This window comes from Rhinolophus ferrumequinum, chromosome 4, assembly GCF_004115265.2.
Source record: "Rhinolophus ferrumequinum isolate MPI-CBG mRhiFer1 chromosome 4, mRhiFer1_v1.p, whole genome shotgun sequence".
Classification (NCBI taxonomy): Eukaryota; Metazoa; Chordata; class Mammalia; order Chiroptera; family Rhinolophidae; genus Rhinolophus; species Rhinolophus ferrumequinum.
This window is the reverse complement of record NC_046287.1, coordinates 88,299,440-88,325,400: the sequence shown is the minus strand read 5'-3', so window position 1 is coordinate 88,325,400 and position 25,961 is coordinate 88,299,440. Positions and strand designations below refer to the sequence as shown.

The following is a 25,961-nucleotide window of genomic DNA, read 5'->3' as shown; positions in this document are numbered from 1 at the left end:
GTATAAATTAGGACACTTTAGGGTTAAAGTAACAACTCTGCATTCCAGCCAGTCCCCAGCCTCCAGGGTTTAGAAGCAGAGTTAGCCCAATCTACTAGCAATGGGTGAGAAACTGCTAAAATAGTTCAAGCTTACTTGCTCTGGCTTTGAGTTCTCTCTTCCTTTCTAACACCTGAAAGTATGTCTTCCATTCTTTTGAGTTTGACTGTGCATTTAAAAACCTCTTTTTAAATTATAAATAATATATATATTTGTGGGAGGTGGCACCTAACCACATTACTCTAGATTGCCATCGTGCTACAAATTGGTAGAGGCAGTTTTTAGAAAGAAGTTGATAATTACCTTTATTTTAATCAGTATTTAAAACATGTTAAAATTTAAGACAACCTCTGCTTTAGTTCTGCCTTTTACCGTCTGTGGGTCATGTAAACTTTCTGGGCTTCTCTTATTCATGTGTGAAATCACAGAGTTTATCATATTTTTCTTTATGACCATCTAGAAGCTTAATACTAAACAGTTCTAGACTAGATGCTATAAGAAACAAAGCACATTGACTTAATTCTTGCCCTTTATTAGGTCAAAATGTATTCGTTTTTAACTATGACAAATTAATGATAATTAAATGCTTAACTGTTTGGTTAAGAAACCCTAGATTTAGAACATTTCTGGTATAAACATGAAACATTGAGGAAAATTTTGGGATCTAATGAAAAATGTGCATTTGTTGAACTGTGTTCAGATAAAGAAGTAAACAAAATTTTTATTTTATTAATCAAGTATAATCCATGATATGATCATACTAATAAGTTATTATTTTGTATCGTAATGTAGGTGAAGAAAACTGGTCTTGTGGTGGTGAAAAACATGAAGATTGTTGGTCTTCACTGTTCGAGTGAAGATTTACATGCTGGGAAAATTGCTCTTATAAAACATGGGTCAAGGCTGAAAAACTGTGATCTTTATTTTTCCAGAAAGCCATGTTCTGCTTGTTTGAAAATGATAGTAAATGGTAAGTGCGTATAAGACTTTGTTGGGGGTTACTAGCATTTATCTGAGAACAGTCAGTGCAAACATATTGCTTAAATACCACAGAGATAATTTAGAAATTTAAAAAGATATCTGAAGACAGTTTGATACACTCTAAGAAGAAGAGTCAAGAAAGCATAGATTCTGGTCTCAGTTGTATACTCAGAATTTTATGAGTCCTAACTAGTTAGATGGTGCTTCAGATATTAGACTAAGGTTAGCTGCTATAACAAAAACGCCAAAATTTCAGTGGCTTAATATATTAGACGTTTATGCCTCTGTACAGTAGCATACCCTATCCATGGGGGATGCGTTCCAAGACCCCAGTGGATGCCTGAAACCACAGATAGTACTGAACCCTATATATATTACGTTTTTTCCTACGCATGCATACCATTTCACCTGAAGGAAGCAGCTTCTCTTTAGCATATCTGAATTGCCAGCATCACAACTCTTGTGCTTTGGGGCCACTGTTAAGTTAAAATAAGAGTTACTTGAACGCAAGCACTGTGATAGATACTATGGTTCTGCAACAGTCAAACTGATAACCTAGGTGGCTGCTGAGTGACTAATGGGCGAGGAGCATGTCCAGTGTGGAGATGCTGGACAAAGAGGTGATTCACATCGGGGTGGAATGGAATGGAATGGGGAGGGATTTCATCACACCAGTCAGAATGGTACACAATTTAAAACTTAGGAATTGTTTGTTCTGGAATTGTCCATTTAATATTTTTGGACCATGGTTGACTGTGGGTAACTGAAACCACAGAATGCGAAGCTGCGGGTAAGGGGAGACTACTATAATAGCCAAATGCACATGTTGCTAAGCAGCGGGCAACTTTCTCCATGTGGTTGATTGGAGGCATCTTCTGTCGTATTGCTGCCGTCATCCCTAGGGCCTGAGTCCTCTGCATCCAGACTGAGCAAGAGAATAGAGAAGGCATACCTGCTCGTACAAATCCTGGCCTGGAAGTCACACACATCATTTCTGTTCATATACATTGTGGAGCTATAGTTCTGGCTGGGCAGCTGCCTCCCAGTGACTACTCTGCACTTTGGAAGAAGGAGCACAAATTATTAATGTGTAGCTATCCATCTCTGCCTCACCAGGCTGCTCACTATTTTGTGCTTATGATCCTATTTTGCCCCAGATAAATATGCTGACCATTCTCCCATTAAAAAAATATATTTTACATAAACACTGTGAAATTGTGACTTATAATGTGAATTATAGATTTGGTCTTCATTCCCTTCCTGGCAAACTAAAACCCCTTGGAATTTTACAAGTGATAAAAGCTGTCTTTTGTTATTTATAACAAGCCCCTTTTCAACCACACCTGAGTTTTTGTTAATGAAACTTTTGGAAAACCCTGGTGGATGGGGCTTGGTTGCCAGGGGAAACATCCAGGTGTTTAAAAGGTTAGAACTTTCAGCCTCACCCCCTAGACATCTGGGAAGGAGAGAGGGTTTGGAGTTTGAGTTCAATTGCCAATGTCGAAAGATTTAATTAATTGTGCCTATGTAAAGAAGCCTCTTTCGTAGAGCTTCTGGGAAAAACGGCTAGTATAGTTCCTAATCCTTTCCCTCAAGGTGTTATTGGGGGCCAAAAGTACCAATTTAATGTAACACATCATCTAGCACCAGATGAGTGATACAGGCTGTAAGTGATATATGAGCTTAGAGGAGAAATGGGGATCCCTGCAGGTTGGCATGTTGTGAGAGGCTGTGGGGTTCAGCTGCATCTTGTTGGGTCAGAGGTAGAGGAGGAGAAACACATTCCTGTCAGGGGGACAGCACATGTGGGATTATCAAGTTGTGAGATGCACGGTTCTGGGGGTCAGTGTTTGAAATGGAGAATTATTCTGGGAGATAATAGTGGCAGATGGACTATGATGACAGGTTGGGACTTTAGTGGAGAACTTTGGAAAACTGTATGGCCTTTGGGCTTTATCTTCTAGACAGAATTCCTAAACTTGTTTTGAGGAAGAGCTATTTTTATTTACATCATAGTCTAAAGAGTAATGATCAGATTGGTGGCAGGACCCTTGAGCTAAAAGTGGAAGCAATGGGCAGGTGCTAGAGCCTCCTGGCTTGCAACAAGTATTTAAAGCAGGTGGGTGTCTGGGATAGTTGTTAGATCCATAGTTTTTCCCCTGCATTTATGGGTAGAGAAGATAGGTAAGATAGTGGTGGTGGCATTTTTTTTCTCCTTTTCCCAATTAACTGGGAAGATTGCATATTTATTTTACCACTTGTGTTAGTTGATCTATAAATCCTATTATAGATAATGTGGAGCCATTGAAGATTTTTGAATAGGATGTAACATTAAAATTATTATTGTTATTGTCATTTTGTTAGTGAATTGGAGCATGGAAAGAAAAGAGGTTGAGAGCATGATTAGTAGACTGTTGCATTAGGCAGGGTATAAAATAGGATTCAGAGGGTCGCATTGATATAGAAAGGAAAGAATGTGAAAGAACCAAAACGTTTTTTGACTGATCTAGAGTCAAAGGAGAAAAAAAATAAATGAAAGATAGTTGTGTTTTGCGCTGAGCTGACTATGCTGAAAGCAGTCCTAATAGTCTCGGAGCCGTAATTAGAAAAATAGGGGAGTACAAGTTACCACTGCTTGATGTCTTTGAGTTAAGACATTTAAACCTGGCAAGAGAGAATGAAGTGTGGAAAAGCAGGAAGGTCCTACAATAGAAATGCTTATGTTAGTGTTAGACCCATACATAAATAAAAGTGCTAGGTTAGGTTAGGTTTATATGTTGTATCTTGGAAGTGGCATGATTTAACCCCACGCTATAGCGACATTAGCTACATTTATTGTTACGTCAGCTACATAGCAAGCATTTCCAAAGCACAGTGGTTCTCAAAGCGTGATCTGTGGACTCCTGATGTTCATAAAGTCAAAACTATTTTCGTAATGCTACTACATTTACACTAATAGTACCAAAACTGGTGGGTAAAACTACTGTTGCCCAGTAAGAATCAAGGCAGTAGAAATCATTGTACTCTTCATGGCCAGAATGCAGTAATAGTTAGCGTCCTCTGCGTGGCCACATACTTGGAGTTAAAAGTTTCATGTAAGAATGTCTTAGATGAAACAGTAAAAATTATTAATTTTATTAAATCCCAACCCTTGAGTACACTTCTTTATACTATTCTGTGTGAGAAAATGGGGGGTAGACTTTTGCTACAAACCTAAATATGAAGGTTGCCTTATGGAAAACCACCTTGGCAATTGTTTGAGTCATGAACTGAATTATCCACTTTTTTCATGGAACACCATGAACTGACAAACCGAGGAGTTGACTATTTGGCAGACATTTTCTCAAAAATGAATGATGTGACCTGTCACTTCCAGGGAAACAACTGACAGTATTTGTTACCAATGATAAAATTTGAGTCTTCAAGTGAAAATTAAAATTTTGAAAAACTTACATCCACCATCATGAACTTACAGCTTTCCCAACACGTGAAGACTTTTCTGAATGAGATTGGTGGTGATATTAATGAATAGAATTTAAAACATATTGTAAAAAACAAACAAACAAACAAAAAAAACCATATTGTAAAATCAGTAAACCAGTGTTTTTCAAATGACCAATGCACAATGCTACAAAATCATATAATGAGTAAAAGAGCCATTCTAAGTGCAAGGTAGACTAATGGACTTCAACAGAATAGTACAAAAAATATGTTGATGTGACTGCAGGTTTCACATTGTAATTAACCTTTAAAACACCATATTTTGTCAAATATTTATGTAGTGTCAAAGAAGAATAGTCACTACTACTTGAAATGGCTGTTAAAAATACTCCTTTTTCAAGTACGTATCTGTGTGAGGCTGGATACTTTTCATATGCTTTGATGAAAACAGCCTATCACAGCAGATTGAAAGCAGCAGCAGATTTGAGAATCCAGATGTCTTTTACTAAGCCAGATAATAGTTGTAAACATTTAAAACAATGTCATTCTTCTCAACTAGTTCTTGTTGTTGTTTTGAAAAATATAGTTATTTTCCACTGAACTGTATTATTTATATCAATATATCATGGGTTCTTTATTGTTATTTTGAATGAATTAATAAAATTTTTAAAAATTTTGTTTAATTTTCTAATACAGTAAATATCAGTAGATATAATCCACATTTTGGGGTCCTCGTTAATTTTTAAGAGTGTAATGGGGTCTGAGACAAAAAAATTGAAAAGCTTCTGCTGTAGCATTTGTCACTGGGCAGGAATATTTATTCGAAGCTTAGTCATCCCCGCTTCTCCTTGAATCAGGATTACTAGAAGCAACCAGGATGTTCAGATGAAAGATTGATGATCACTGCTGGTTAGGAAATGGATCATGAAAACTCCAACAGAGGGAAAGTGAAATGCAGCCAGAGGAAACACTCTGATATTAGCTTTACAGCCCAAGCAAGACACAGTAAGTCAGGAGTAGCAGAGAGTAGGTAGAAATGTGCATTTGTTCAACTTAAGACTTTTCAATGCATCTGTTACTTGGAATGCACAACACTCTGTGACTCTCTCTCCAGTCACTTCTGGGCACAAGCATAAAAAATGTCTCTCCTCGCTGTCATTACTGAGATACTAGTAAAGGCGTCTCTTTTCTGTGAAACACTAATTACTTGGTGAATAATTGAGTGCTTTACTCTGTATAAGGCATGTTCATCATTGAATCTCAAATACAAATTAAAATATTTTTTCATATGTTTGTTATCTAGTTGTGTTTTCTCTTTTGTAAATTGTTCATATCTTTTGGTCTCTCTTGAGGCCTTGTTGCTCTTGTCAATTTATATGTGTTCTTAATGAATTAAAATCTTCTCTGTATATTAAAGATTATTAACCTTTCCTCTGTCACATTGATTGAAAAATGTTCCTTCTAGTTTATTGTTCTGATTTTAATTTTGTGGACTTATAAAAAAAAGAATATTGCCCCCCTCCACTGTTGCCCTCACAGTATAAGTTTTTTGTGAACATTTTGAATAACTATAATATTTTATTATGAGGAAGACCCTAATTTGTTTAACCATTCCCCTATTTTGTCCATTGAGATTTTTTCCGTGTTTTTACAGTTTTAAACAATGTGGCACTAAATTTATCCATGCTTTTTTTTTTTTGGTCTCTATTTAGAACATTTTCTTAGAATAGCTTCCCAGAGGAAGAATTCCGAGTACAGCTACATTTTTAATGCATTTGAATAGTTTATCTCAGACACAAAACTCTAGACACTATCAATTGATGGCTAGGATCTTTTTAAAAGCAGCTGTTTGATTACTTGTAGTCCCAGCAATGGGCGTCGGGATCATACTTAACAAAGCCAGTGATTCCACAAATACCACAAAAACCCGTTTGGGGTTGGCCACCTTTTCCTATAAAGGGCCAGATAATAAATATTTCAGGTTTTGCAGTCCATATAGTGTTCTATACAGCTGCTCAAGCATCTGTCAACTCAGCTGTTCCATTGTGGTGCAAAAGCAGTCAGAGACTGTGTCCATAAATGGGTGGGATCATGTTTCAATAAAACTTTAGTTATGGACATTGAACTTTGATATTCATATAATTTTTATGTGTTGTATTCTTATTTTTTATGTTTCTAACTATTCAAAACTATAAAATCTATTCTTAACCTCCAAGCCATAAAAATAAGCAACAGGTTGGATTTGGCCTGTGGGCCATGGTTTGCCAACCCCTGGGGCTGTATTATAGCTGACTAGGTAATAGACATTTATTATACTGGGACCTCTGGACCTACTGCAATGATGTGGATTTATCATGAAAACTTTTAATTTCAGTATATATCTGATAGCTACATTTCATATTTTATATTTCAGCTGGAGTTAACCGAATTTCGTATTGGCCTGCCGATCCAGAAATAAGTTTGCTTTCTGAGGCTTCAAGCTCTGAAGATGCAAAGTTAGATGCCAAAGCAGTGGAAAGATTGAAATCAAACAGTCGGGCCCATGTGTGTGTCCTACTTCAGCCTTTGGTGTGTTATATGGTGCAGTTTGTAGAGGAGACCTCTTACAAGTGTGACTTTATTCAAAAAATTATAAAAACAATGCCGGATGCTAACATTGACTTTTATTCCAAATGTAGACAAGAAAGAATAAAAGAATATGAAGTGTTATTTTTCGTTTCAAATGAAGAACTACATAAGCAAATACTGATGACCATAGGTTTGGAGAACCTATGTGAAAATCCATACTTTAGCAATCTAAGGCAAAACATGAAAGACCTTATCCTACTTTTGGCCACAGTAGCTTCCAGTGTACCCAGCTTTAAACACTACGGATTTTATTGTGGCAATCCCGAACAGATAAATGAAATTCACAATCAAAGTTTGCCACAAGAAATTGCAAGGCACTGCATGGTTCAGGCCAGGTTATTGGCATATCGAACTGGTGAGTTATATGCTTAGTGCATAAATTGGGGCTTATTGGTTGGGTTGTATTTATCTTAGAAGTAAAGTGAGGTTCATATCATTTATGGTAGAGTTCATTTACTCTAAGTTTTGCTGGTCATACAGTAGAGAGAAGCTAGTGAGACCTTCGAGTAAAGAACTTTACTTAGCGCAGTTTTAGGATTCCTTGTGACTTTATAATTTAGTGCTACATTTATAAATCAGGGCCTGATTATCTAGACCCTTCTTTCTGCTTCTTGCTTTTGTTTCGCTGTTCATTAATCCCTCCAATAGAGATGGGACAAAAAGAGAAAGAGAGCCAGATCATTCATTTTATTAATTCTTCAATATTTTATATGTATTCAATAGTTAATACAAACTTTAAAAATCTTTACAATACATGAATTCAAAACAACTAACAGAATCAAAGTAAAGGAATATTTTTCCAAGGCAGATTTTTCCAATTGCTGGTGTGTCTTCAATCAGCAAATTGAGAAATCAAACATTTTTACTTTATTCTATTAAGTTACGCATGTGTAGATATGTAAACAAGGAAAATATTTCTTGGAAATTTTCTTTATTGTGATAGAAGATGGCATCTGTCTTTCCAATTATAGAACAGTGTTTTTACATCTTAACAGATGTAAGATTTTTCAAAGTAGAATCATGATAACTTCTTAAAATGCAACTTTGAAATAAGGAAAAAATGTAGGCAGGAGGAGCAATAAAGTACAATTTGACAAGTGTACTATAGTAAGATTTTTTTTTTAACTTATCCCAAGAAAAGAGGAAAAGAGAAAATCTTCATAAAAGGTCCATACATATGCCACTGCCTACAGTATATGCTAAACAAAGACCACAGGTTGAAGTCATTTCAGTAGAAGGGAGCTTCTCAACTGGCAGCATATCAGAATCACCACTGAAACTTCTATTAAAAAACAAGTGCTCAAATTCCAGCCCAGACTAAACCAAGTCCCGAAGGGTATGAACTAGGCTTATGAATTTTTAAAGTTCTGCAAGGGGTTCTGACATTCAGCAGGGTTAATAATCACTCAATTCTTATTAAATAATTTGATTTTATCACAGGCGTAAGCTATATGATGCCAAACAACTGTATAGGGTACAAGTCTGCTGTAATGTGACTGACTATCTTGTATCATGGGCTATATGTTACTCTCTTTGCCCAAACCAACTTTACAAGTAATTTTTCTCTGAACCATTACATACATGGGAACAGCTGTTACAGCTATAGTTCATGAATTCCCCCTTGTTAATGAGAATTCAGCTGATTCCAGAAGGAGCGTAAGCTGGGAGATGTGAATCTGTTGTTCTTTTACTTGTTCTCAGCTTTTGCTTCTCATAGAACAGCTCATCATACCATGTATGATTCCAGTGTTTAAAAATGCAGTAATGTATAGATATAAATTTGCATATACCGGGAGTGCCAAAAGAATGTATACGCATGACTTATATTCATCTTTTGTTATTGGTACATATTGAATATTATAGTTTTAATACAGTGTTTTCCGTTCTTAAAGTGTGTGTACATTTTTTGGCACCCTCTGTATATTCTTTATTAGCTACCCTAATTATAAATTTATCCACTATTTCTGTGCCTAGTTTTGTACATAAAGCCATGCTTCTGCACTTAATGGGCAATTTAAAAGATTTTTCAAGGATACTTTTTTTGATTGTGTATGAATTTTTGCCTGGAACCCAAATCTTAATAGGATGCAACTCTATCATGCACTCCCTCCACTGTGAACTCTTCCCTGCAAGAGACCATGTCTTCCTCATCATTTTTTCCTGAGCTTAACTAAGCACAGTGTGTTGAATGCATAAAGGAAATCTTTTAATATCCAAAGATAAATGGTCCACAGTCCCTTATCCAAAACCCTTAGAACTAGATGAAAAGGAATTCAGAATTCTCCAGATTTTAGAAAGGTAATATGGTGCATATACTGTATATTACACAACACCCCCGGGGGATGGGGGAGTCTGCGTCTTGTAATCAAACACGTTTACATGTATGGAGTAAAAATGTATGAATATTTGCATTAAATATTTGGTCAGGCGTGGCCACAAAACAAGTGTATCAAGCTGTCAAAAAAACTTGATATAGGGACTTCAGATAAGGAATTCTGGACCTGTATTCTTCATTGATGATAAAAATAACTATTGAGCACCTACTGTGTGCCAGACACAGAGCTAGGCTATATACCTATCTCATCGTTTGACATGGAGGACCATCCAGCCAGGTAGATATCCCCATGATAGAGTGTGCTTCTAATAACTGAGACTTTTAATTTCACATCATTCAGTTTGCTTTGATGACTTTATTTCACTCTAATTAATAGATAAACCATTCAATTAAACCACTGCCTTTAAAAGTACACACATGATTAAAATTAATTCTAAAACCTTATCTAACAACAGAATTCTAAAACTAATTGAAAGTAAGTGCTTAAGAATTGCTTTTTGAATGATGAATGCATAGGATACAGAAAGGTGTCATTAAAAGTATGTTTCTACAATACTTTGAGGTAGCAAAAAAATGACAAAATTTGTGTAGGCTGTAGGGGGAAAAAGTCAGGAGGGCATCACATTTTATCTACCTGGTTTAAGTGCGATTTTTCATTTCTTTTTTGGGTCCTGTTTTCCCATTAGACTAGGCATTTTCCAAAGCTGAGGATTATGCCTTACTCCGGAACCACAAATTGATGATGAGTCAAGAAAGTTACTGTTTCAAATTATAACTTGGTGGTTCTTAACTTTTAGTACAGAGGAGACACTCATGAGAAATGCAGATCCCTGAGTCAGCCCGCCTTCCTGTAGAAGTTGCTTCAGGCATTTCCATGGGAGACAGAAAGCCTGCATTTTTAACAAGCAGCCAGCGGACATACCCTGACATGAGCACAGAATTGAGAACTGAAATAACCACGCCTGTGTTCCAGAACCATAGGATAAAGGGTTCTCTGATTGTCAGTGATCAGTCTCAGGAATTTGGCTCAGTGATTATAAGCTTTCCTGTACAGAGATAACCCTGTGAATGACCTGAACAATTTCTGTAAAAATTACAGACATGAATAGATTTTTGAGAAATTACCTCATCTGTCAGCCAACCTTGAGGCTTGGGGAAGTATACTCTATTTAACATGGATGCAATTTTATTCTGATTATAAAAGACACATAATAAAGGATATTCTGTTGGTGTGACTAACCTTGGCTAGGCAGTAAAGCTGCTTGCTGGTGGAAAATCACATGTTTTTCCTTCCTGACAAATTTTAGTCTGTCTCCAGAATGAAACAAAAAGTGGCTCCCGAGGCTAAAAAAAAAACACAACATGAAAAATACTTAGTGTGGTGATGGAAGGAGAACTGACTCTGGGTGGTGAACACACAATGTGATATATACATGTGTATTATAGAATTGTACGCTTGAAACCTATGTAATTTTACTAACCATTGTCACCCCAATAGACTTTAATTAAAAAAAACAACTTAGTGTAGATGGTAGGAAAAGTAGGCCCTTAATATGAAGGATTTCTATTTCAGTTTTTCAATTTTTTTTGTTTCAGATTTATGTGTATATTAAGTACAGTTTTACTCCCAGTAAAGGTTTTGGTTTTGTAGGCAAATAAAACATCATGTTTATAACTTCTGCCGCTTGCCTTAGAAATGAGCATAAAGCCATACCTGTATTCTTTTCCCCTCCTGTTTTATTCTGAAAGTCTTGGAAGGAACAATGTTTTGTTTACACCCAAACCCCTTCATGACAGTCTCCACTCTGTACACCCCATTCCTCAGCATGATGTTCATTTCCTTCAGAGCACAGCACAGCACATAGGCCCTCGTGTGTTTCCTTGTTCCTGTTTGTACGTTTCATGAGTGTGGGAAGCCCTCACCACTGTATCCTCAGGCGGTCACTAAAGGGAGCACTTTGTTAGGAAATTCTTAATGTCAGAGGGGAAAGGCAAGTAGGTTGGGTCCAGAGGGCTACAGTGTATCGCGGAATTTCTTTGCCTGTTTTCTTATCTGGAAAAGGAGATTTTACTTAATTTACCTTTAATGTAAAAAGGAGATAATGGGTAAAAAGTGCTTAAAATAAATTATGCAAATGCTTTGTGATATAATTGTGAAAACCTGAGCTTGCTTGAACTGAGGCTGGGAATTTCATTATAGTATCATAACTTAAAGAAAAAGTTAACTTATTTGTGAGGCATCCTAGTTTTTAATGCATAGGTGGAATGACTTTTTTTGTACTTTTACTGGAAAAGTAAGTGTTTAAGTATGTTATCATTGAAAGGATTGATTTTTAGGAAATTATGAGGTGAAGCCACAGTTTCATTTAATCCTCATTAACGTGAAAAACCCTAGAGTAAGTTCCCAAATCGTGGTTACTTTCTCTGTAAATGTATCTACTTAACTACATTAGCCCCTTATTAAGATTTTGATAAGTACTATGGTTTTCATAATTAATGTATAATTGTCTTAGAAATTTGAAACTCACCTTTGCATCAGTTGAAGAAAAATTCAATTCTTCATATGTACATTTTTTTTTTAATTTTCTGTTTCAGATGAATGGTTTTAAGAAGTACAGCATTACTTGTAGAGATTTTGGTTCTGTAAGAAAATTATTACCTTATGTTTATAACTTCTGCCACTTGATTTAGAAATGAGCATCATGTCACGAACTTGGCTTTTTACCCCCTAAAGGCAAATTATAAAGGTCAGGGGAGGGACAACATTTTGTTTAAATCAAAATCCCTTTCCAACCCTTCCCAGCAATATATGCGAAATCCCAAAAAGATTTGTTTATGTTTATATCATAAGTTTGAACATTTTTCTTAGCAAGAACGTTTGCATAAAATGTATTTTCCATGATGAGAGTATAAAAATGCTAGGAGAAGACAGCTTTTATTGTTATGAATGGTTATTACATTAAATCCATTAGTTCAGACACTTCTTTTTAATACATTTTATCCTCTGTTAGAAACAATCACTTAGGAACTGACTTGTTGGTAGAGAATCAATAGTTACACTCAGTTTGGGTTAAGCTTTGACACGACCTGACGCTTGGCACTGCCGTTTTAATGATCTCCGCATGTAGAGCACGTGTGAGTATGTTGGCAGTGACACTGTGTAGTTATTTAGTACCTAGTTCCCACATTCGATGCTTAAAAGTATTTATTTTAGTGGTTTTCTATAATTAGTGAGATGTCAAGGATTTCTGTTACATTTGTGAAGTATGTTTCAATAAATGTGTTCTTTATTGCTTTTGGAAAAATACATTTCTGATCCTAGCAAGTCATTGGTTCTTACTGAGGTAAATGCCATTTGTCTTTCAGAGGATCATAAAACAGGAGTTGGAGCCGTCATTTGGGCAGAAGGAAAATCTGTAAGTATTAAAATAATTTTTTAAACATTTAATCTTGATTTTGTGTAAACATAGTTCAGCCTTAAGTACATTACACTGTATTGGCCCATTGGAATTAATATTTTGTATTGGTGCATTTAGTATGTTCTATAAACATTTCCTCATTCTCTCAACAGTTTTCTAGATGGATTCATTCATTTAGCAAACATTTATAAAACACCTTCTACAGGGCAGGCACTGTGCCACAGTGAGCAGTGGGAAGTTAAAAACCACATTTTCTGCCCTTCATGGCCTTTTGCAGTCTAGTCATGCAGAGAAGTGAAAACGAGACTGGCACATAAGTGTATTTATAACACGATACTGTGAAAGCATAGAGGAGGAACCTTTATCTGCTTGAAGAAATGAATGAAATATTCTTGGAGGAAGTAAGATGTTATCAGTCTTGAAGAATGAATAGGAATTCACCAGGCAGAGCAAGTTTGTGGGATGAGAAGAACATACAGAGGTAGGAGGTGTAAGAGAGAATGTGGGAAAATGCAAATGATTTGGAATGTTAGAGTCCAGAGTTTTATGTATAATAGTGTGGCAAAAAAACTGGACTGGACGCTGAAGGATAACGCAGCACCTGAAGGATAACCAGTAGAAATAAAAGGCAAGTCACATGTATAATTTAAAATTTTATAGGAGCCATATTAAAAAAAGGAAACAGGTAGATTTTAAGAATATATTTTAATCCAATAAGTCCAGAAACAAGATTTCAACATATAATCAATATAAAATATTATCAATAAAATATTCTGCATTTGGAGGAAATGCTGTCTTCAAAATCCTGAGTGCTTACCACACCTCTCAATTTGGGCTAACCATACATGGCTGTGGCTACTGTATTGGATAGTGCAGTCCAAGAATCTTTGAAGTGAGAAATGATTTGATCAGACTTGCATTATAAAAATAATGAGGTAGAGGTAGACAGGAAATAAGGAGATTAATAAAAGAAAGATGAGAGGGCTTGGAATTATGGGGATGGGTTAGGAGGGCATGGGATTTAGAGATACTTAGAAACTATGTATGGGAGCCTAAATTTTGCTTCAATGGACTTTACAGCAAGTAATTTGATTATTTACCTGGATGATTCATAAGCCATTCCTGTTTAGCCTAGCCAATATCTCCAGTATCTTCCCTGCTAACCTTCATCAGGGGTAGGGGTCACCATCCCACACATGCACTCGGTCACCAAGTACCGTGTTTCCCCAAAAATAAGACTTAGCTGGACAATCAGCTCTAATGCGCCTTTTGGAGCAAAAATTAATATAAGACCTGGTATTATATTATACCCGGTATTATATTATACCCGGTATTGTATTATATTATATTATAATGTTATATTATATTAAATTGTATTATATAAGACCCGTTCTTATATTATCATAAAATAAGACCGGGTCTTATATTAATTTTTGGTCCAAAAGACACATTAGAGCTGATTGTCCGGCTAGGTCTTATTTTCGGGGAAACACGCTACTGTGGGTTCCACCTTCAAAATATCTCTTGACTCTATTTATCTCTGCCTCAACTGTTAACACCTACTAGATTAGATTCCTCTGTACAGCTCATTTGTGACACTCATCACCGTTAAAATGAGTGTCCAGTTTCTTATCATCTCTAGATTGTCAGGTTCACAAGGGCGGGAATTCTCTACCTAGTGACAGCTGTGTTCCCAGTGCCTGGCCTGTGGTGGGAATTCTCACTTGTGTTCATGTGAATACTCTGCAGCCTTTGACTTAACATCTGGTTGTTCTCAACTACTTTGTGGGGAATTTAAGTTTCCAGTTAAATTATCTAGAGTGTACGCAGCATGGTCAAGTGGGTTTGGAGTCAAGCAACCGGGGCTTGAATTCTGGCTGTGTTACTTACTAGCTTTGTGACCCTGGGACAAGTTATTTACTCTCTCTCGGCCTGTTTCCTTATCTGCGAAAGGGGAATAACACTAGTACTATTCTCCAGGTCGTGAGGGTTGGTTAAATGAAATAATACATATAAAACTCAGCCTGATGTTTGACATTTAGTAAGTACTGAAGAATAATTTATTATTAATGAGATAATATTTTATTTGTAAGCTTTTGTTGGCTCACCATAACAATGATTTTTATCAAGCTGCTACAGTAATGAGTCTGTTGATAATATCACATGAGTAATTTATAAGATATTGAAATTTAGTGAAGTTTATTATAGCATATTCCAAACTATTATAAACACCTAAGATTTATAAAATATTCACTTGAATAATTGATAAAGCATTCATATTAATACCTAATATGCCATCGACCAGGAGAACTAAAGAAAAGCCACTGAGGTAAGAAATTCTATGATAATATACGAGTATACACATACAATAGAGGCTCAAACAATATTGAAAATTCAAAGAAATTGTATTCTTTTTTTTTCCAACTGTATCACAATGGCACATTTTTTAGCCCGATAATAGAAATCGTCTGTTCAAAATATTTTTTAAATTTCTGCCTTACACAGTACAGAGCACATAAATTGATAATCATTTATTGAGTACCTGTTCTGTATGAAACATTCTGAAAGAATAAAGTATGGTTTCTGTTCTCCAGCATTATATAACCTGTTCTGAGAGAGATGTCTGAATCAAGTGAAACCATTTGTGAACTTTACAAGCTAGTATTTAATTAACTGCTAAAACCAAGGACTGCCTGGAGATTATAGAGAGATGATCAGCCTTCTTGAAATTTCGCGTTGACAAGACCACACTGCAATAGGAGGATCTACTATTGTATTTTTTCTATGGCACAGTTTGTCATAGAAAATTAAATTCTTTATACAAAGTACAGGCATAAAAACACATTGCAAGCTGCCTTTTCAGAATGTCGAAAACTAAGCTCTGCTGGTTTGCTCCCTTTCGTAGCGAAATTGTGATGGAACAGGCGCGATGTACTTCATCGGATGTGGTTATAATGCTTTTCCTGTTGGATCTGAATATGCTGACTTCCCAAACATGGACGACAAGCAGAAAGACAGAGAAATCAGGAAATTCAGATACATTGTCCATGCGGAGCAGAACGCCTTGACGTTTAGGTATGAAATTCCTTTGCCTGTGTTTTTTTTAAAATGAAGCAAGGGTTAGTTGAAATTAATTTTCTTCTAGCTGTAATTTATTTCCTTTTTAAAAATATTCCAAGAAATACTCTGTTTTAGAAGCATAACTTCAGTTTTACTTGGTCTTTCCTGCCTGACCTGAGGCTATTGTCAGAGATGCTGAGGGCCTTCAACTTGACTGTCTTTTCCCTGCTTTTCCTTCTCTAGGATAAAATTGTGTCCTTAGGGTCTTGTATACTTCTGGGATGTAACCTCTTTGTTTTCTAAATCTAGAGCACATATTTTGTATTTATGAGTATATAGATCTTATTACGAACCAAAATGAGCATAGTTTTTGTTAGGGATCATAACTGACATTGCCTCCTTTTAATGTTCATTTAGATCATTTCCACAAACGTTTCTCAGCATTAACCATTAGGGGGGTGATGGTAGGGTATTCAAAACTGAATAAAACATGGTTCCTGTCCTTCGGTGCTTAATAAGACAGTAGGGGATATAGCACTGCATTCAGCCTGATGTGATCGGCTGTGTGGGAAAGGCCAACACACGTGCTCTGGAAATTCAGGGGCGGCTCTGGATGGCAGTGGGAGGGAAAAGCTTTATGGAGAAACTGGCCTTGGAGCTGAGCTCTGAAGGTTTGGTAGGATTGTGGTCATTGGAGATGCTTCCTTGCAGGGAAGTCATTCTTGCCTCAGGCCCAGCAGCGGTCTAGAAGTAGGAAAAATGCTTGTGTGTGTAGGAATATGAATGTTCCAGTTAGGTGGACTGTGGAGTACCTGGGATTTGGTGGAGACTGGATAGGGAGATCTGTGAGCTTAGACTTTTTTTGGTAGGTAATAGGGAAGTGGAATGGTATTGACACACCACACTACTGATTGCTTAATTTACAGATACATTGTTTGAACAGACTAGGTGCATAAAATTCTGCTGTCCTAGTCCAGGTGAAGCAGAACCGGAAATACAACCCCTATAACCTCAGATGAGTGCACCCCTTACTCCTAAACTACCTCCAGTAAACAACTCTCTTCTTTTCCTTGTGCTCTTCATTATAGATTTAATTGCTTCATTTTGTATGGAGATATGGATCTGTTCAATCCAAACATTTGTTAAATAAAATTATCCTGTGTTGAGGGGGATAAGGGAACTATAACTCAAACGAGAACTTTAATATTAACTCATCAATTTAGTAAGCATTTATTAAATATCCATTAGGTACTAGATAAAGGAGTAGATCTTTTGGCTACCATGAGGAGTTAATGTCTAATCATACATCATAAACTTTTAAGGGGGGTGTTCTAGCCCCTAATTCCAGCATTATAAAGTTCTTACTTAGAAAACATTGTATCTCTCTCTCTGTGTCTTGTCTCTTTTTTCATTTACTTTGTAATCTAATACTGAAATGTTGCCAAATTGCTTAGAATAAATGAATGAATTTTAGTTATCATTATGTTTAGGTTGTATTTTAACAGTTATGAGTTTATGTATTTTGAGCATTGACTAATTCAGCAAGAATAAGGTTAGTTTATAATTGTTTATAATGTTGTAAATCTGTTCTTAAAGCAGCTCAATTTTAAAGATTTCTCTAAAATATAGCTTACCTTTTCAGCAACCTTCTTAATATTTCATAATTTTTTTGTAGGTGTCAAGAAATAAAACCAGAAGAAAGAAGTATGATTTTTGTGACCAAGTGTCCATGTGATGAGTGTGTACCTTTAATTAAAGGTGCAGGCATAAAACAAATCTATGCAGGGGATGTAGATGTTGGAAAAAAGAAGGCAGACATCTCTTACATGCGATTTGGGGAACTGGAGGGTGTTAGCAAATTTACAGTAAGTAGATAGACACTTTTTTCAAGTGTACTTGCCATTATATTGCTTGGTACCCTGCTGCATATTTTAAATTAGTAATTCCCATTCTTTTAAAGAGTTTCAACAAACTATTATCATTGAGTTTATTTTTATGTGCAAGAACTTGCCTAATTACAAATGTTCAGTTTAGGATCTCTGCCTTATAAATTTACATCTCTATAGAGAAAGTTGTATATTCATTCACCTTACTGATCTTGAATTAGTGGGCCCTTTGGTGCCATCTAGTGGCGAACGAAAGAAAATCCCTGACTCGCCTCTTCTCTCATCCTTTTTTTTGTTTGTTTTGGAGTGATTAATAGAGGTGAAAATTGTTTAAGATTTCCCAAAAGACAGAGAGGGACACACACACACATGCGCGCGCGCAATACATTTTTCATGAGAAAAATCAGAAAAGATTAGAAAGGATTTCATACTTAATATATTAAAAAAAAGTACTGCAGTAGTTCATGGAAAATTTAGAACTTTAACTCTTTATTCTTTTTTACTATTTCGGTTTTTAAAACCGTTTTATTTTTAGAAACAATTGCAAATATATAGAAAAGTTACAAAAACACTACAAAGAACTTGTTTTTCCAGAAACATTAGAGAGTAAGTTGTTGGTGTGATACCAAATCACTCTCAAATACTTTATTGTATATTTCTTCAAATACTATATTCTCCCACATAACCATAAAATACAACCACAAAGCTCAGGAAATTATCAGTGACACATTCCTGCCGTTTCATCCACAGATTCCAATCAGAGTTCACCATTATGTCCCAATAATATTTTATACAGCAAAAGGATTTTATCCAGATTCTGTGTTGCTTTTTAATGATAATTCTGGCATTTAATATAACATTTATATACTAGAAATTGCAGTGGGTACAAAAGGCATATAATAGAACTGTTTATAAAGTTCAACTTTACATTCCCGTTTGAGTCCAGGGTGCCTGGAACACGTAAAGCACCTAAAAGATATCTATTAAACTATATACCAGGAGTGCCAAAAAAATGTATACACATGACTTGTATTCATCTTTTGCTATTGGTATATATTAAGTGTTACAATTTTAATACAGTTTTTTCCTTTCTTAAAATGTATATTCATTTTTTGATATTCCCCAGTATATATATTTAAAAAATTTAAAACATAACATACTATCTAGTTTCCGTCTATGAAGTACCATAAATTTTTACCCTTTTTATTTTTGTCTTATACTTTTGTTTTTATTTCAAGTTTTTTCACAACTTTAAAAAGAAAAGGAGGCACTGAAGAAGGGAGAGATTGGAAAGATGCCTCTTTTATAAAACTACACAAAAGCTTACATCCAACTAGTCAAGGAGAAATCTCCAGTTCTGTGTTTTTTTCTATCTCTTCATTCCTCCTGAAGAGTGGAAAGAAATAGGTTTTTCAAATTCTCTTCATAAAGATTAAATGACCTAGCTCTTTAGGACTGTGAGTGATGGGTTAAGTGAATTCTGAAATATCCTGCTTTCTGGTGGATTTTAGTAGCTTTTCAATTTTAAAGAGAATGAAGAGATCAGAAGAATGTAAGATAGGGCAAGAGAAGTGGAAGGATCCAGGAAGACAAAGGGGGTGAAAACCACTTGGGCAGAGATGGGATACAGAAACCCCTGTTGGGCCAAGACCCACCGAGAAATCCCCTCACCCAGGAATCCCCACTCAGGTACCAGTGGTTTTTCTCTGTACTCCTTCCAGTGAAGGTTACCTCTGCACCTCTCCTCCTTTCCCTCCTTTGGGCTGGCTCTCAATATTATATAAATGATTTAAACTACCTGGTGAGCTAAACACCTAGTTTTGTAAATACCAGTAACTAACATGAACTAGTATTTGTTCTAAATTTGAATTTTAATGATAATTATACTTACTTTTAGACTGTCAAAAGTAATATAAGAGTATCAATAAATTTGATACTGTTTTTAAGACTAAAGCACATTGAAATTAATTTTGTGTGAAAACTGTTTGCTTTTCTCTTTGAGGTGTTACCATATGCCTTAAGATAAGTGGTTCTGTGGGGTTATGGCTAGGACTGGGCAACAGTATTTTCAAGAATATATTTTACCAGTGTATATCCATGTCCATATACTCAGAAACTCTTTTTTTTTGTTTAAAATTTTGTTTACATTTTTTTGTTTAAACACTTGTGGGCTTTTCTCTATTCAGCCGCATTAGTTATTTCTTTTAATTATAAAAGTAATATATGTTCATTGTGGAGGACTAGGAAAATAAAAAAGAACTAGTATTATCCCACAACTCATAGATTCTACTGTTTACATGTTATATTTTCTATGTCATTGAAAATTCTTCAAAAATAATTTTTAATAGTTGTGCAACATTCCTATCTATTGACATTTATGTAACCATTCCCCTGTTGTTGGACACCTCGATTTCTTCTAAGTTTTTACAGTTAGAAATCGTCTTTTTATGATTATCCTTAAATGTAAATCCAGGATTACTGGTTTTTACTTCATCCAAATTAATGGATTTTAGTGGCTTGACATGTTTTAAAACATGCCTTTAAAATTTTTTTCATATATAACTTACTACCTCTTGTAAGTCCTCTTTTTCCCTAGCCATCCCATTTCTATAGGTGACCAAACAGTTCTAGATGGCTTCCCTTTCCAAGAATTTTTTTGTGTGCACCTGGTAAAATGTTTATCTTGTATCTCATCCCCCCTTCACGGCCCATGATACTAGCTAGTTTATTTGGTAAACTGACTGATGCTGTGGAAGAGGCTCCCAGGTACTAAACACTTCATTGTCTTTCTGGAGCTAGTGCTCTAGTGGGGCCTTTTTGGTTAAGTCATTAGTGATTCTGGTGACAGGGAAGGAAGGAAGGGCTGTGCTGTGAGATACTGATTACACTCAGTTTTTCTTATCTGGTGCTCCAGTCTTCTCTGTAAACTTCCCTATTTCTGAATGGTTAAGACGGAAAACTATCATCAGAGATATGATATATATATAATAGTATATATTACATGATATAACTATATTAAAAGGCAAGATAATCTTGATCATATTTTCATTCTTTAATTTCTAGGCCTTCTCTAGCTATTATAAGATCCGTGGGACCTGGAGATAGAGTATGAGGTAGTGGAAATTCTATAGTATTGGGCACAGGAGACCTAGGTTCTAATTCTATTGCTGTCTTTAGTTAGTGTATAACCTTGGGCAGGTCACTGCACTTCTCTGGTCTTCCACTTCCTTACCTGTAAAATGGAGGTAAAAGATCTTTAAAGTTCGTTTCTTCTATAAGAATATTAATTCTGATCCCAGAAGTCATATCATTAAGAGGTCATTCAAGGGTGTTAAGTCTTGGTAGGTACAGACATGCTAATAACTCTTTTTTTCTTACATTTTTAAAGTTGTTTTGATATTCGAAAGCAGGGTGCTGAAATCCTGTTTATTAAATCTTTCTTAAACATGTAAGTAACATGTTTGTGCCCTTTTGCAGTGGCAGTGGAATCCATTAGGAACTTGCGTTATTGAACAAAATGAGCCTGAAAGCAGAGAGAGTAAGTATTTACAAGTCCTTTATTGAGGTTAATTGAGAAGGAAGGATACGTTGTGAATTTTAACGATCAGGTGTTGGAAATTGTTGTGGTGGTAGATGGAGCATACTCTTTTGCAGGTTAGATTTTTGCCATTCAATTTGCTTACAAATATTTGTATATTTACTATCTGCTAGGTGTGATGGAAAGTGCTGCTAATAGTTCTGCAGTATCTGCAGTTTAATATAAATAATCATGTACAAATTGAATTTATAAATTAAATTTATATGAAACGGTAAATAACAATGCTCTTCCATACCAAAACAAAAGCTTCTTGGGTAGTTTGAAAGGAAAAATGCATATAATTAATACAGATGGAACTAGGACCAAATTATGAGGATATATACATTCTTATTAGAGTAAAGCCACATTTGCTCAGATTGGTCAGAGACGGGAAATGTTCTGGTTATTTACATAATCTAATTAAGAATCAAGACAGCTACCATAAATGAATTACTAGTCTTCAAAGCTTTATTATTTGTATATCAACACCAGCATTTTAAATGTAATATAATCTTTGGGAGATCTTGCAATTCCTTAGGCACATAATTTTGAACATTAGTTTTAAATATTAGCTATGTTATTTTTACAATATTATTATTAAATATTAGCTACGTGATCTTTCTCATTGTTTAGATTCTAGGTAAATGGAAATTTAGTGTAATAAGTAAAGTTTTCTTGATAATAACAATGATTTGATTACCCTGCAAAGTCAGTAAATATAAAGGTTTTTTTTTTTTAGTGTATATATATATATATATTTTCTCTAATCTGCCATCTTCTGTAGTAGTCTAAAGGTCTTTATGAAAATAATTCCTATGTGAATATCTTGATTTTTGTTGTTCTGAAGTAGATTTATTCAAGTAGTAATTTTTTAATTTGTAATCTGGAAAAAAATACATATCTAGTAGGCTCCATCTTTCTTTTTAAAAATTTGTCAAGAAAAACAATGAAAGAAAAAAATATGTACGGATCTGATTAAATAATGTGTATTCAATAGCAGTGTTTGAAGGGATCAATTAATAATTCCTGTTGTTAGGAAAGGACTGAAAAGGCACTAATCATAAAAAAGATGACTTAATTTATCTATGTTACAATTAAGAACATGTTTATCAAAAGATACCATTAAAAGAGTACAAAGGACATGGAATAGGAAAAGATATTTACCACTTATAGACAACAAAGGGCTTGTTTCCAGGATGTATTGTTCCTAGATCACTAAGGAAAAGGAAGGCAGGCTGTGCTTAGAAGTCCTGAGACTGACTGAAGGGGTCCGAGGGGTCCGTGATCAGGAGGAAACAAGACAAAGGCATCTGCTTTGCTGGCCGTATTTTAGTTATTGACCTGGGTGATGGTTAAACGTATGTTTGCTTTGTGACAGTTCCCTGCATGTAAGTTTATGCTTTGTATGCATTTTTGAACAAGTGTTTTATATCAGTAAATCATATCCCTGTCTTTCTCAATGTTATAATAGATAAAATTCACATATCATAAATTTGACCCTTTAAAGTGTAGAATTCAGTGCCTGTTAGTATATTTGCAGAGTTGTGCACCATCACCACAACCTAATTTCAAAATATTTTCATCATCTCAGAAAGAAACCTCTTACCCATTTGTAGTTATTTGCATTTCTACTACCCCTAGCCCCAGACAACCACTAATCTGCTTTGTTTTTATGAGTTCATATATTCTGGCCATTTCATGTAAATGGAACCATATGGTATGTGATTCCTTTCTAATTTTGGATTCAGCTGAGAAACAGACACAGGAATCGAACAGATGAAAATTAAAACATCAGCCTTATTACTCGATTGGGGCTTGACTTTGTGGTATTTGTCTTTCCTTCCGTCTCCTACCCACCCCCAACCAAGTCTAGACCTGGAGGAGGGTGGTGAAGGGAGAGGCTGCCCAGCTCTGCGGGGACTTCCTGTTTCATAGCCCTTCGGTACCAGCCCCAGGAACAAAAAGAGAAGGGAAGGAGGCAGGCAGTGTGACTGACTACTTTCAAGTGGCCTCCCACTCAGTGTAACTGGAACTCAAATAACCCATAAGGAGTATTCGAGTATTCGTTTTAAGGAATCATAGGACTTCGAAGAAAATAAGTAAAATAGCCAGGTATTTCTATTCCCCTAAGGGGAAAACAAATAGAGATAAGAGCAACAGTTTGCTAGAATTTAAATAGCAACAGTCCGCAAACACAAAAGCCAGGTTACCTTGGGGACAAATGTCCCTGTGGGATGGGACCTTGAGAATAAGTCTGGGATCTGCTGCAAAGTGGGAGAACTAAGCCCAAGATTGCCACAGTAGGCGTGGGGTCCTCCAGGGAAGCCAGAACGCTCCCTTAGCACCTTCTGGCAGAAGCAAATGCAGATTCTCTCAGAAGGAAAGTGGTCCCAACTTAGGCCCATAGGATATAATAAAATATGAGCTCATAACTGAAAAATCACCAAACAGAGAAGGAAATAATGCCATCATGAGTAAGCATAAGCAGAAACAACAATCAGCATATTTAGACTCCCAAGGACTTCATGTTTTTGAGTTATGAAATAGAGGATATAAAATGATTAGGAAGTAAAAGATGCTATTTAAAAAAAGAACAAGAAACAAGCAATTATAAAAAAATGGCCAGGCAAATTTGAAAAGAATCAGATAGAATGCAGAGAAATGAAAAAATGTGTTTGTCAAAAAAACTCAGTGGCTGAGTTAAAACACTGTTTATTAGTTGGCACACTATTGGTATTTCGAGTGGCACAAGTCTTTGAACTGTGGAACGCTCAGCATCCCTGACAGAGATGGCAATGCACATCACAGGGTAAGAGTAGACTGTCAATTAATAATGCTGAAAATTGCTTTTCCATGTAGAAGAAATGATACAGGATTCTTACCTCCATGATACACAAAAATCAATTACAAAAAATTAAAGACTTCAGTAGAAAAGGTAATTTTTTTACTGTTTTTAATTAAGAGTTTATTTTTTAAAGCAGTTTTAGATTCACAGGAAAATTGCAGGGAAGGTACAGACAGGTTCCATGACCCCTGCCCCCACACATGAATAACCTCCCCCACTACCCACATCTTCCTCCGAGTGGTGCATTTGTTACGATTGATGAACCAACATTACACGTCATCATCACCCAAAGACTATAGTTACATTATGGGTTCACTCTTGGTGGTGTACATTCTGTGGGTTTGGATAAATATATAATGACATGTATCCATCATTAGGGTATCATACAGAGCATTTTCACTGCCCTAAAAATTCTCCATTTTCCACTTATTCATCTCTCCCCTCTCGTCACCCCCTGGAAACCACTAATTTTTTTTTTAACCAGTTTTACCTTTTCCAAAATGTTATATAGTTGAAATCATACAGTATGTCATCTTTTCAGACTGGCTACTTTTACTTAGTAATATGCATTTAAGGTTTCTCCATGAGCTTCCTTCCCATGGAGGAGTGTGGGAATGATGGAGCATTCCCTCCTGCTCTCCCTGCCCCATAGACAGTTCCCTCCTCTCCTTGGCAGATAAGGAGGTGCATTTTCTTTCTTACAGCCTAATAAAAATAATAAGCTTTCCTCAAAAAATGTTTGATGAATTGTTGGCCTTACACTGTTGAGTGAATCCAGTTTTTTAAAGATCAGGTATGGTATCACCTGAATGAGTTATCTGGAATCTGTTCTTCAACAGCGGAGAATTTTAAGATAAACTAAAATGAATATTCCTTTTTAACTGAAGCCTTATTTTGATCTTACAATCTATATGACTTTAACAAATACCCATATATTTGAAGTGAAGTTTTCCTGATGTTAACTTATCCTTGAACCTAGATGGTGTGGTAAGACCCAACCTTTCGAAAGAAGAACACCACCAAAACAAGAAGCTGTGTCTTGGAAACCACTAAGAAGTCCTGTCTAAACTGGAGTGAAGACCTCAAGAGTTTTTATTGCACTTTTAAAAGTCAGCCTTGTTAATTCAGAAAATAAGGATGGATTTTTGTGAAAAGTTGAAAAAAAGTTTTAAGAAAGCTAACTTATTACTAGCATATGAATGATGTTAATGAGAATATTTTTATTTGAGGTTGGTGTGTTTTCCAGAATATAGTACTGTATTCTTTTGTTACACTAAATGAGGTAGCAATAATTGAATGAGACCAGTTTAATTGTCCATAGGGATTGATTTCTCCATGTCTTAGCTTTATATTAGCCAGTTTGAAAGAGGCTGGTTCACTGGAGGTCACATCTCAGTAGACAATTACACACCTTCTAAGAAATATTAATTCCTTTGGATTATGACGGTGACAGTAAATTGCTCCAGGGAAATAAATGGCAACCTGGCCATTATTAAGAGTCAGTGTGTGAGTTACCAGAAGTTCACATTTGTACCCAAAGCTTTCTAATAATCAGAATTTACTTAATTAAGATTGACTCATAAAAATGAAGTTGACGGACCTGGTCTTCATTATTAAAAGTATGTATTTTTTAATGTTATTACTTTTTCTTAAAGCTTTCGATATGTAGAAGTCACAATGATTTGTTGAACTAGGGTGTTATGTCACTGATTTGGGGTAGCAATAGGAAAATGGTATTCTGAGACATTAT

At 35.6% G+C, this 25,961-nt stretch overlaps 1 protein-coding gene across 3 annotated transcripts in view; it reads left to right on the top strand.

The window, feature by feature from the left end:
- CDADC1 (cytidine and dCMP deaminase domain containing 1) overlaps nt 1-25,709 on the top strand; it is a 37,882-nt gene extending 12,173 nt beyond the window's left edge. For all 3 annotated transcript variants that reach the window (XM_033104099.1, XM_033104102.1, XM_033104100.1), the window contains 7 exons: nt 832-1,009; nt 6,875-7,444; nt 12,791-12,840; nt 15,749-15,918; nt 17,579-17,768; nt 21,267-21,327; nt 25,191-25,709. In XM_033104099.1, the coding sequence (XP_032959990.1) occupies nt 832-1,009; nt 6,875-7,444; nt 12,791-12,840; nt 15,749-15,918; nt 17,579-17,768; nt 21,267-21,327; nt 25,191-25,264 (1,293 nt within the window). In that variant the 3' untranslated portion in view covers nt 25,265-25,709. The remainder of the gene's footprint in view (nt 1-831; nt 1,010-6,874; nt 7,445-12,790; nt 12,841-15,748; nt 15,919-17,578; nt 17,769-21,266; nt 21,328-25,190) is intronic.
- The last annotated feature ends 252 nt before the right edge of the window (nt 25,710-25,961 follow it).